Genomic DNA, 13,417 nt, shown 5'->3' on the forward strand with positions numbered 1-13,417 from the left:
TCAATAAAAGAGGCCACGTGACTTATTGAAGACGCGACGTGTTTTGTTGTTCTTTTCGTGGCATGGGGGGCGGCTAGCTCGAATTTTGTGCTATTTTGAAATCTTTTACCTCGCAATCAACATGTTGGAGCAGCGAAAATGTTACGCAGTGGCTCTGTTTGGAATTTATCTGGTAACTGTGCAGGTACTCAGCGTAGGGACAACAGAAGTAACCACTGATTCGTGTCAAATGGTTGAGCGGTTCAACGGCAAAATGGTCAACATGAAAAACGCGAGAGAAAAGGCTGAAAACAGTTCAGGAATCGTCTCTGTTCCCGAAGGGTTAATGGTGAACTCTTCCGCAGAGTGCGAGCAAGGCTGTTGCGATAATATCAACTGTACGGTGTACCTGTTTTATCCTCGCCCACCCACCAATGACCAGAACAAAAAATACAACTGTTTTATTCTGAACTGTCGGCCACAAAGTCTGTGTTCTGCGGGCATGGTTGATGTGAGTAGTAAGGCCGAAGGATCGGTGGTTGGGATTCGAGATCTGCTACAAGGTAAGGGTAAATATCTCGGTGAAATAGAGCGCGATTGAACATGTACTTGTAAATTAACAAATGTGTTTCTCGGTAGTTATGTACAGTAAGCTTAGTCTTTCTAGGTGTGAATAGTGACAAAAAGCCAATCACAAGCATTCATTTGTTAGGTAATTCTGCAGCTGCATGAATCCATAGGTTATTAGAGAATATGTCATACTATTTCAGCGTACATTATATATATTAAGGAGGCAAAATTGTTTCAATTGGATATTATGATAAACTTTCCACCAAGTATAGACTTGAAGAGCTAGTAGATCAGCATATAATTTATCAACCAACCAGTGCTACAGAATTCCAAAAGCCTTAAAACTTTCAATGCTATGGCCAGTGATCTGAGGTCGAACATTGGAAACCCAAATATTGAAAATAAGGGAGTTTAAGCAAACGCAGTAAGAGGAGGGCAATGTTGAGTGAAAAGTGAATATATACAGTGCAATATTTAACCCATGGATCATGCAGTAATCTAGATTTATTCAGTTTGCCTATTACTGTTAATGCTATAATAAGACAGCGTCAAATTTGAGCAACTTATTCATAAAATTGGCCACTGTAGCCTACATTCTCCAGACTCGGCACAATTTGTCAGAATGGCAAAGAAATGGTCTAAGATTTTCTAGGCATGTGCATTAGTCTGCTAATTAAACCCTTAGTTTAGGGACGTTTCCATTACCATCGCTGTCGTGGTTTGTTCAAAGTCTCCCTATAATCAAATTTTGGACATAGAGGAGTGAAAAAAAAAAGACCCTGAATTAAAAATCAAAGTATTGGTATCTTCTATAGCCACAGTATAGTTGTTAATATATACTATATAACAGAGCCGTTAGTAGCTAAGTTGCTACTGGCTAATTTCACCAGCTGAAAGGGAGCTTATTGCTGGCTGAAATTTCATTCATCAACGATGTACGTCTACTACCCAGCTTTGGAAAAGCAATTTTTTTCTAAACCAATGCAATCATTTTTTTAATGGTAGTTATAGTTGCCGGGCAACTATTGTCATGCTTTGATAACATGTTGGGAATGGGATTTTTTTTTTTATGTGGGCTCTTGTTTGTTAGACTCGTAGTCTTCAAACAAATTTACTTAAACAAAGAACTTAATGTTCAAATTGTATTTTTACCAATCAGTGTGAAAAATTGTTTCTGCTTCAAACAGGTTATATGCCTCAATCCAACCTACATTAGAGAAACCATCATCCTTTAAAAAAATAATCTCTCAATAATACCACTTCTTACTGTTTTCTGTCTAGTACATATCATGCAAAAAAATATCAGAAAACAAAGAATCTGGTTATAAATATTGCATCAACTTTGAAAGCAAGCATTGTGTAAAAACGTGTTGACTTTTAATTTTTTTTTTCCAATTTTCACATGCAGGTAATACAGTTGCAGCCAAGGACGTTGTTAACCTGCAGGAAAGTGTCTCCTCTGCTGAATCAAAATCTGATGTAAAAAATACATCCACTGTCAAGCCAGATGCTGATGTTTCAAGCAAAAAGGTAAGATGTGAGCACTGAGGATATAGACTTGCTTTTAGACATGTTTATGTTCAATCGAGTTTTGTTCTTACTCTACAACATGGTGCATTTAGTTAGTTTAATCAGGGTGTTACCTGAATATTTTTAGTCCTTGGGTTTGGAAAAAGAAAACACACTCACTCACATGCATCTGATGAATAACATCCATAGAAAATATTTGCTTCTGGCACTTGAAACTTTTTGCAGTTGATAATAATATTACTGTTCTATTGTAAGGATGTTAAATTTCTCCCATTTTCACCTAGGAACCTTCGACTTCTGAAACCAAGAACAAAACCAATACTAGTGAGACATCAAGCAGTGTAACAGCTACAACTAATACTGAAGGTAAGAGTATTACAATACAGTTAAAGCTCTATGAAACTCTCCCTTAACTAAGGCAGACAAACATTCTGACACCAGGATAAACAGAATTCCAAAGAAAAAATTGTTGGTCTAAAAATTACAGAGATCGTATAGCAAAACATGTGACACTTTTCATATCTGGTACACGGAGCTATTGTAACCCTAGATGCACACAGTTACTTTGTAAACCTCAATAACTAAGGCAAACAAATGTTCTTACAGCAGAATAAACAAAAAACATTTATGGGAATTACAAGACTTTTCATGCCTGGCTAGCTGGCCCCTAAGGTTTCAGAATTTGTCCCTAGCACAAATATTCTAGTCGGTAAATGGTTTGAACCCAGGAGTATCAGTAGTTTGTATAGTGTGATCGTCCGGGTGAGTGTAGTTCTGAAAAGAACTGTTGTTGGTGACTGACGTTTCGACAACCTGAGCGGAAGTCATCTTCAGAGTCAAGAAGAGTCAACTCTGAAGATGACTTCCGCTCAGGTTGTCGAAACGTCAGTCACCAACAACAGTTCTTTTCAGAACTACACTCACCCGGACGATCACACTATACGAAATATTCTAGTCACGAAAGATTTTTAGCCCTTTGGGCGTTTCATATAGTAATTTTATTTTGAACAAAAAGGAGGACGCAATAGAAGGGGCACTGCTTTGTTGTGACTGTCATAGAAATCTTTTCCCATTTTACAACATGCCATTCTTTTCTAAGTTCTATAGTTTACAATGCTGTGATATTTTATTGGTTTTTTTTTACAAATTGTGTAATATTTCATAGCAGTTGTGTTTTGTTTGTGTTTTGTCACCGATGAATTTCCATACCTGTCTCTGTTAATAGTTTGTTTTGTTATGGTTCTATGGTTCTGTTACTAACATCAATGTAAAATATGGTTATGTAAAATTAAACCTGTAATGTCAATTCTGAGATGACAGTGTCTGTTTGCCTTTTGTCTTAATGCAGAACAGCATTTGCCAAATGTCTGTGAAAATTAGATGTCATGTAATTTTTCTGCCAAATCACGAAATTTTAAGTTTGGCAAAATTTGCTTCTCCCATTTCCATGAATTAAGTTCAGGAATGTGAAAATAAGAGGGAATAAGCTGGTTTATTGTGGTTTGGTAGCTAGTAGTTGACTTAGGTTAAAGGTTTGTAAATTAAAAAGTGACAAAAGGGCACAAATAAGTTCTTGTTGTTTTCTTGGGACAATGGTATGTTTAAATATTTCTAATCAGAATATTATCTTCTTTTTCTCCAAGCTGTGACAACTACCGAGCCACTGACAATGGAATATGAAAAGTATGGTAAAAACCACACCACATATGCCTCTCTGATTATTGCTCTTGGGTTCGGCACTTTGTTCTTATTTGCTGCCCTTATTCTTATTGGTCGTCCTTGGTGGTATGCATTTCACAGACCGAGATATTCCAAGGTCGATTATTTGATGAATGGACTCTAAAAAATAAGCCTTAGCTATTTTACTCTAGAAAGTAATATTTTTATATCTAACCATGCCTTTTTGGCATGCTTTGGCAGCATATCAGGTAAGTATGGTCAAGCCGTGGTGAGACCAAAGAAACCTGATATGCTGCCAAAGTGTTCCAAAAAAGTTACGATTAGGTATTACTGTACCCAAATTCGGCCAAGTGACTAAGATATTGTAGCCATATCAGGTCAGTGACTTGATGTTGTAGGATATCAGGACAGTAGACATGGTTCCTGATTGGCTAATAGTGAATTTGGTTATGGTAATACAGGATACTAGACTACTATAATTTCTGGTGTACTTAAGTGTTCAATATTGGTGTTTGTTTAGTACATGAGCATGTAAAACTGTTTATGACTGTCGTTTACAAGATGACAAGCCTGCAAGGCAAGTATTTGTCAGTCCAGGAACAATGGTTACAGTTTCACCAAATTTGGTGATCAGAGTTCGTTATGGAAAGAGTTCATGTTTCACAGAGAAAAAAGTTAATTTCTATTTACAAGTTTCAAATTAACAGAACTTCAATGTGGTGTTTTGTGGTCAGACTAAACTTTCATTGCAAAAAATCCTGAATATAACAGGTAATTGTCCTTTAGGGGGCTGTAGTTTGCAGGCTTGATGGAGGTCTTGTAATTTATTATTGTGTTAGTCATGGCTGAGTCCAAATGAAGTGATGAGAATACAATGTTAATGTTATGTGATAGCTTTTTTGTGTAATTTATATTTATGAGCTCTTTCAAAGGAATATAATTTATTATACTACATGCAGTTCGGAGAATTTGGATGTATACATGTAGTTCTCGCCATGCCCCCAGTCATATATCCAATTAGTATAAATCTACTAGCATTCTATCACGAATGCCTAGCCTGCATTGCAGACAGAAATTTACCCGCAAATAAATCAATAGTGGGTAGCCTAGCGCTGTTCATTTGTTATCAAACTGGTGACCCCTTCTTTGCATTTTTGAAGAGTCTGTGAAGACGATTTAGATAAAGTTTTGAACCACTAGTAGAGTTACAATGTAATTACTAAAACAATATTAGATTATTTGCTCACAATTTCTATGCATGATGGTTGAATCAGACTGCGCCCTTGTCAATTACCATGCCATAGAAATCTCAAGCTTATAAGATGGCAACATCGAAAGTATGTTCATGGTATCATCTTTCATGCTTTCTCATGATGTGCACTTTGATTAGAAAATGTTCATCAGCCATGTTCTATAGTATGGCTGCCTTCTGTTCACTAGACTTCAAATAAGTGAGTGAAACAGAATGTAAGATATGGATCTAAATATTTGCTTTTTCTCTTTGAATTATATCCCACATGTTCCACATCTGGAGTCATAAGTTGCCTTGCTTTTGGTAGCATTAGTTTTTATCTAGCACATGATTACTGGTAGTTAGAGTTCCATGCTTTTATACATTTTTGGTTAAATTTGTTTTGCATTTTATATTCACTGTGAGTGTAGTTGATTAAATGGCAAGTATCAATTTTGCTAAAATGTATTGTAATTCAGAGGCTCAGTACTGACAATTTGCTTTATGAGACTCATCGTTTTTGTTTGGTTGGGGATTTTCGTAGTTTCAGTTACACAACGTAAAATAGCCAGCTCCTCCTTTATTGACCCTGTTTCAGATAATAAGGACCTAATGTAATGGTGCAAGCTAGTTAAAAACAATATTGTAAGGAACACTGATGGTTAGATTTGGTAAAATTGAAGTTAATTTCAAACTCACAAATATCGTAGGTTGACTTATCTTACTAAGTATCAGCTGTGTTCACACTTGGCTCTTCAGAGCACTGGTGCCTGGGCACCGGCACAATATTGTTGCATTCAGACACTGGGTACTCCAAACACCCAAGAACCATTTAGTGCCCGAGTGCAAGGTCGAGACCTTGTACCCGGGCGCGGACACAGTGCCCAAATTCTGGTGTGAATACTTGGAAAAAGGGTATGTTCACATTAGTACCCAGCCAGAATCATACTCAGGCACCAAATATGAACATAGCCTTAGTTTACAAATTGAGTAAGATTAATGTACTTTGCACAGGGTTGTCTGAAGTAGCTGACTGCTGGGAAAAATCAACATCTACTTCATGATCTTGGCCAGCTAACCTGCAGGGCTATTAGGGCTGGGTTGTTCAAAAGACAGTAAACACGAATGCAAGATTTAAAGTTAACCGTAGTATTAATTTTTTAGTATAAAAATATTTTTCACCACTTACATTTCATGTACACGTCGTTTGATAATATTCAAAGTTTGAAGGACAAACAATATAAACAGAAAACCTGACTTAAAAAGTTACAAAACTGAAATAAAAATGCTTGCTTATCCTGAGTTAGCTTAGTTGGGCTTTGAACAACCCGGCCCTGATTCTAAGAAAGACAAAAAATAAGTCTTCCACTCCAGCAATTAAAGTCGCTTTAAAACTTTATGACAACCCTACTTTTGACAGCATTTTTCCCAAAGCTACAAAGCCAAGCTGTAATTTATTAATGAGCATGTAAGCATGATGATATTATAATAGCAATCTGCTGACAGGTGTATTAAATTTTGTGGTTTTAGCATTTTCTTTTATTCTTTTGCAACCATAATATTATATGGGAAGAAAAGGAGGTTCAGATGAGGCATAGTTGCTGTTTTGAACTAAAATAAGAGGTCTAGACTGCTAGTATTTGCATCTTCAGTGGGGATGTGAAGGAATTATTTTCAAATAGTTTGTTCTGAATAGTGGATTGATTTCCATACTTCCATGATTACAATAGTTGCTCCGACTTCCCTTACTATCCTTCTCATCTTTGTGTACTTTATCATCAGTATTATCTTGACCATTGTTGCCATCATTGTTGTCATCATCATCACCAAGTATTTCCTATGTATGTTACAATACGTTAAATTAAGAAGCATTAATACAAAGGGAAATAAAAAATAAGATGGCTTTAAAGTTGATTTTGTACATTTAATTGTTAGACAGTCAGATACAATTTTGTCAAGTTCTCCCAAATATGTGGGTGAGCGTTTCAATGTACAGTATATGGACACAGGGAAAGAAATGGTTTTCCTTAAATTTGCAGTTCTTTAAATGGGAATTTCCAGGAATCATTCTCATTGTTGCAGTGTTTGGAGCGGTTTCACAGTCTCTCTTGAGGTAACAGTTTCATGTTTTCTTAAGATCTGAGAAGTGCTCGACAACCAAACATACAGTGATGTGTATTTGGAGATAGGAGCAACAACAAGGGAATAAAACAGGGGCACCCAACGGATCGTTTCGGTAAATTATCTGTTCGGAAGGCTTTTAATCCCCTCTGATTTTCTTGAGAGAATTGGCACCTCGAACTTTCGTGACATGAGAAATTTAATGTCTGTTGTTTTCGGACTGTTGAAAATGTCGTTTTGAGTACCGAAAAAAGGTCAGCTATCATTTTCGGAAAGGCGATAAGACCTAAGGTTTTCGGGAAATGGACAAAAAAGCCCTACTAAATTCGAGAATACTCAAGTTCCCCTAGAATATCCGAACAGATAAATTTTTTTTAGTACAACCTAAAATTAACCTACAGAGCTTTAAAAGTACTCCAGAAAGCCTAAAACAGCATCTAACAGCATTAGAGAGAAAACGGTCGTTGGGTGCCCCTGAATAAAACATGACTTGGCTGCATTTGCAATAGACTGCGAGTAGTCCCTCTTTCGCTTAGTCCGTCGTGCGTGACGCGAAAGAAATTCGCGAGAAAAAAATGGCCGCGCGAAATCCTGGGGGCTAGGAGCGCGCGAAAGGATGGACTACCGCCTAAGCCCAAGAGTTTGCCCTTTCACGGCCGAGTGATTTTTCGGTGTAGGATTTCTCATCTTGACGTCCTTTTATTATCGCCTGTTATTAATAGCCCCGGGAGATCTGAATAAAATTGCTCAACTCTACTCTTCAAGTAGCCAGGCAAAAACATATGCCGTGAGAAGTATATCTTCGTTCAGTGTTCGTTCAGCGAAAGTGTCAAAGAAGTTGTAAAAAGAAGACGGCGAATAAGGCCTCTTGTAACGATTTTCGCTGCGTCTAAAAGTTATTGCGAAAATTTCAACAGAGTTTCAACCAAGAATTTACATTATACATTATACATTATACATTATAAATAGGAGATCATCCAACTGCGGTGAAATGTTTGCCGATAGCAGCGGAAAATTTCAGGTGAGTGTCCGGCGTCAAGTGAGAGTCCGGTTCAATCTTTCAAATGGACGGCAGAAAGGCCAAGCTCAGTGAATTTATATTCGCTGACTTAGACGATGCTGTTGAGCGGCGAAATCACTAACACGCTCGCAGTCGGGGTGGAGGCAGAAAGCTTTGCCAAACAAAACACTGGATAAATTTAAATCTTTCCAAAGCGCCTGTTGGCAGATTCGCAAGAACATCACGGCTTGCGAAGCGCGATTCCAACGCTTCGATTTTCTCTGTGCTCCGATTCCAAAACATTCCTCCAAGACGTCACAGGTATCTGGAATGTTGACAACACGTTGTCAACGCTCCTAACATAAGCCAATCATATTTTTGCGTTGTGAGAGCAACGCATAATTCAAACTCTTGGGCTTAGGCGGTAGTCCCTCCTTTTGCGTGCTCCTCGCCTCCAGGATTTCGCGCGGCCAGTTTTTTCTCGCGGTTTTCTTTCGCGTCACGCACGACGGACTAAGCGAAAGAGGGACTACTCGTAGTCTAAATTTGCAAAACAAAATAAATTAAAAATTAAATTAATTATTGATTTTGTAAGGCACCATGGTATTTGTTTGAGGAAGTATCTTCTGATTGGCTGCTGACAATCAATTCCCTCCAAAGATGAAAGGAAGCAATAAATTCAAATGTTAAAAATAAACTTAAATGGTACAACCACGTTGTTTCAAGTCTTACAAAAACAAATTCAGTAAATGAGACGGCACAATTGACAAATGTTTAACTTCATATTTATTGATATTCTTTTTTCATCCAAGCTCATCAGGTCCAGAGAGCAAAACGTTACAATTAAACTCAAGGAGGGTTTTCAGTTTCTTGCCCTTGTCTTTTGATAGTTAGGCAGGTGACTGCTATAAACCTCAAAGAACTCATCAATATGTACAAATATAGCCAGATATAACATTATCAATGATCACTATCTATCATCTTGCTTCAAAACAATTTTATTTATAACTCCAGAAGGTGGTTCACAAGTGTTAATGGGGATTACTATGAACAGAACTTCAAGTTTTGCTAACCAAAATAATAGTAAATAAGAGTTACATGTAAAACAATTGTTTGTACAAACACAAATTACGTAAAATGAAATTCTGAGATTACTTTTTGTTAAGCCGTTAAGCAAGACTTCAAGACTTCACTTACATTTTATTTTTTTCTTTCGTTCTTTTTGTAATTGATTTCAACTATAAAAAGCAATGCAGAGATCTTCATGTTGAAACCATAGATGTCACTATTGTGGATGCCACTTACTTAGGTGTTCTGTATTTAATGTACTCAAAATAGTGTAATACATGTATTCACAGTAATGCTCTATTCAACTGAAGATAATTTAATTACAGACTGACTTAAATAAATTATAAGTTCTTCATGGAAGATACAAAGATGTCGTGCGCATCAGTTTTACAAGTGACTGAATGCATGCATGCCCACTGGTGAGTAAAGTGAACGGGCGCAAGAACATATTTCACATCTATTATTCTTGGATAATCAACTGTCATTGATATTTGAAAATACCATAATCTTAAAAATGTCACACACTATTGACAGAGATCTTAAAAATATACATAGTTGTAACCATCTTAAGTTTTAAGCAGTGGTCATTCTAAAAATAATGAAGGAAAATACTTTGGCTAACTACAGAACAATGTTAATTTTTTCTCTGCTTTAGATTGTTTAACACAATGTTTCCCACACCTGATTTTGTCCAGTTTGTGTTCACCCAAAGCGCATGTAACCACATTATTATAAACGAAACCCGATCAAAGACAACTAGAAAATATATAACAGGTAAATAGAGATAAAACATGTTGAAAGCTTTAAATATCCGAGTTTAAAGACATTATTTCTTGACTTCATCTACACGCCAGCATAAGCAGGGCCCCAAGTCCCAGACCAGCAACAGCTGCCACACGCCATCCACCACTTCTCCCACTTTCTGAAGATCCATCATCTCTTTTAAAGAAAGCGATAAATCCATCCTAAAACAACAACAAAAAAAGAAATGATAGTTAACTTACATAGCATGCTAATATTACAAAACTGAATAAAAATGCAACAAATATCCTGTACTTGGACATTCAATGCTGTCATATTTGCAATTTTTTGCTGAACTCTCGAAGTTTAGAGCAGTTCCACTGCTCTCACATCAATAGCTGTTTTGTGAACGTATCTTCAGGAAGACTTATTGAGGAGTTAACCATGTAATTCTCTGACTAAAAAATGGTTGCTCCTCTTTTCTCAGAAGTGTATGCCATGGCTGTTGCAGCTTCATATGTCACCTTGAATAGGAACTACACTGTATGAACCCTACCAATCCTGTTGAAGTTTCAAAAATATATATTGTGAAATGTTTCTTTTTTGCCCTGGGCTTGTTGAACATCCCACTTCCTACTGTGGGATAAGGATAAGTAAAGTGAGTTACGTTTTAAAGAGGGAAAAGTTGGGGGGAGGAGGGGGGCTTCAGAGCAGTTGAAAAGAAAATTTTTGTAAAAGCTTTGTCACTATTTTATGGTTAGTTGGGCCTTAAAGCAATACTTATCAGAGAGGAGGAGGGTGCGAGGCAATGTCAGTATCTGTGCTACTTTACCACAAAGTTATTTGGGTGTACACTTAGCTATTTATCAACTTGAATTGATGCAGGAAGAAAACCACCATAGCAAGTTCCTAAAGCTGACATTTTGAGGGTTTGTCCTTCACCAGAGAAAAGTGTCTATGATCATGCTGAAGGGCTACCGCTGAGTGAAGTGTCAGCTTCACAAACTTGCTATGATGGTTAATTTACCTTTATCTGCTTCAAGGTGATAAATAAATAGCTATGTGTTTCATTTGCCCGACAAGGCAACCCAGCAGTTTTGACCAGTTTCTTTGGAAACAACAAACTTTGCTCATATAGTGTCTTCAATATTGGTTTTCTATTCAAGGAGAATATCATGAAGAAGCTAACAACCCACAGAAGGGTTTGATGTCTGAACCTCTCAGATCAAAGTGTATAAATACAATATTTGCCGAATTACATCACCATTTGAAAATGAAAAAATTTGGCAAATGCTGAACGCCATCCAACCATATCCTTTTCGCTATTTTTAATTGTCAATCGCTGCTTATAGAGCTTGTCAAAGCAAAGTGAATAAGAGTAAAGGAGAAAGGAAGGAAAGCATTTCCTTGAGGGTAATGTTTTATCTTTCCATCTTACCACAAATGCGACATATATGGAAATGTATGAGTTTCCGCACTTTTACTACAACACGATTCCAAACACTTCTATCTGCAGACAAGAGACGTGTCTTGGCGCCGACGAGAACTTTCTGGCAAAGACAGACTTTATTCCCAAATTACCAAGTCATTTTGAAAAAAACCCTGCACCAATACAAGCTTAAGTTAATATAATATAGTTTATTGAATAGTAAAGAAAATGTTCGAAAATACTAGCTATTCAGTTTTATTTTAATATTATTTGAGATTTGAATTCGAACTACGTATCTGTAAAAACTGAAACCATTTGTAATTTATGTGTGTAATGAAAGGTTGCCATACAGAGTGAAATCCCCCGGGAAGAGCTAGTTCTATTCTTGAAAATACACGATCGAAAACATCACCCGACAGGAAGAGGATACGAGAATTAAATTTAGCCTAAAATCGTGAAACATTTTTCTGCCCAGCAAAAGAAAATGTTTTTTGGATTCTTTAATCTGCGTTTTTGTGGTAGGAAAAATCTTGTAGTAGGCTTAAACTCATATAAGACATCCTGTTGAGCTCAAGCTTGGCACTTCCACGCCAATGCAAAAGAAGAAATTAAGGAAACAGAAGAAACCTTCCGAAAATTTCAACCTTCGATCCACCAAGCAAAGGAAAAAGGAGATTTTTGATTTCGAAAACAATTCTAAAAAAAAAACGCTAGATATTTTTTTGAAGATATTTCCACATATTTGAAATCCCTTTGGTTCTTATTGTCAACAAACCGCGCACGATAGTCAGTGAATCAGCGTTTTTACTGCACTGTGCATGTTTTACTGCATCTGTGAATGACTTTTTCCCTCCTTGTAAACCTATTACTATTACTTGACATGGACACGAATTCACAGATCAGTTGCATGTCCAACAGTACTCACCCATCCACCATTGTCGTCAATCCAACCGCTGAGGTTCTGGTCCATGTAGACCGAGAGCCATTCAACAATGTTATCGATATTCTGAGCCAAATCCTCTTTTTGCGCACAATACACCGCTAGTGTGGCTCCAAACGCCAGAAACGCTACTATTCGGCCCCAGTTTTTTCCACTTTGGAAAATTTCATCCGCAATTCCGACAAAAGTGGAATATGTTGTGGCATGTGTGAGGTGAAGTTGGTCGCACATGGAATCGAATAACTGACTGTTCTCCTCTATTAGTTCGTCCGCGACTCGTCGCAAATGACAGGCAGCCGCCGAAGGAGACGAATTCTCATGATAACCAGCCAAAAAAATATTATGCTGCCGAAGTTTGTATGCGATGTAGTCCTTGACAATATTGTGAAACGACTGCAATCTGTTTTCTTCAACAGTAGGCATTGTCGACCTTGCTTGTTACGCTCCTTCGCGTTGTATGGAGTTGTACTACAATCAAATACACCTTCGATCTTAACCAATCAACGAACTGCTAAAAATGAATGATGTTTTCATTATATGACGTCATAAGCGCATGCTTTTCGTGGGCAGGTTGACGTTGTTTTCCGATAAAATTGACCCTATAAACACGCAAAATAATTTCTAGGTCGCCAAGTGAAAATTGCCCTATGCAAACTGAAAAAGCAAGTTTTTGTACGGACCCCAACGCATGTCATGTCGTAATTTTTCAAGACATTAATTCCAAATATACACAATGCAACAATTACTGGTTAATTTTAAATAAACAGCTTGCCGACGTGAACACACGAACTACAACAAAAGAAAATCGATCATAAATTTCGGTTCATTTCACAGGTATCATTGTGTGGTATGGGAGAAAAATTGAGCACGTTAAAATGCGATCGCTCTTAACAATGTGGCTGGTGTATCATCGTGGTACGTGAGAGAATGCACCGCCACTTGTAACGACGTCACAATAGCCCGCGGGCGAGAGGTCAGGCAACATAACCGTGCAAATTGCAGATCTTGCAGAACCAGATAATTCGCCCTTTGAACTGATTTCTTCTAATCCACAGAAGAAACGTACGTAAAGCTTAACAGACTAGAGAATTTGACCACAGGTCAAAATGAGCAGGAATTTGTTATGGA

The 13,417-nt window shown here is 37.3% G+C and overlaps 3 protein-coding genes across 4 annotated transcripts in view; 2 read left to right on the plus strand and 1 right to left on the minus strand.

Annotated features, from left to right (window-relative positions):
• Positions 1 to 13,417, plus strand: part of LOC145479086 (uncharacterized) — a 243,610-nt gene that overhangs the window by 229,570 nt on the left and 623 nt on the right. The gene's annotated exons all lie outside the window — the stretch shown is intronic.
• LOC145479092 (uncharacterized) lies at positions 37 to 7,197 on the plus strand. Of its 2 annotated transcripts, XM_081457346.1 has the most exons (4): positions 37 to 542; positions 1,958 to 2,079; positions 2,364 to 2,445; positions 3,723 to 7,197. In XM_081457346.1, the coding sequence occupies exons 1-4, from the start codon at positions 122 to 124 to the stop codon at positions 3,920 to 3,922; spliced, it is 825 nt and encodes a 274-aa protein (XP_081313472.1). In that variant the 5' UTR covers positions 37 to 121; the 3' UTR covers positions 3,923 to 7,197. The 2 variants fall into 2 exon arrangements, with proteins under 2 accessions (XP_081313472.1, XP_081313473.1); XM_081457347.1 differs by lacking the exon at positions 3,723 to 7,197 and having other exon boundaries at positions 2,364 to 3,708.
• LOC145479072 (apoptosis regulator R1-like) lies at positions 8,875 to 12,749 on the minus strand. Its single transcript, XM_081457315.1, has 2 exons — positions 12,275 to 12,749; positions 8,875 to 10,144 (listed from the first exon to the last, which is right to left on the minus strand). Exons 1-2 carry the CDS (start codon positions 12,710 to 12,712, stop codon positions 10,019 to 10,021), a joined length of 564 nt encoding a protein of 187 aa, XP_081313441.1. The 5' UTR covers positions 12,713 to 12,749; the 3' UTR covers positions 8,875 to 10,018.

The sequence above is a fragment of the Orbicella franksi genome, chromosome 2, assembly GCF_964199315.1.
Source record: "Orbicella franksi chromosome 2, jaOrbFran1.1, whole genome shotgun sequence".
NCBI classification, from domain to species: domain Eukaryota; kingdom Metazoa; phylum Cnidaria; class Anthozoa; order Scleractinia; family Merulinidae; genus Orbicella; species Orbicella franksi.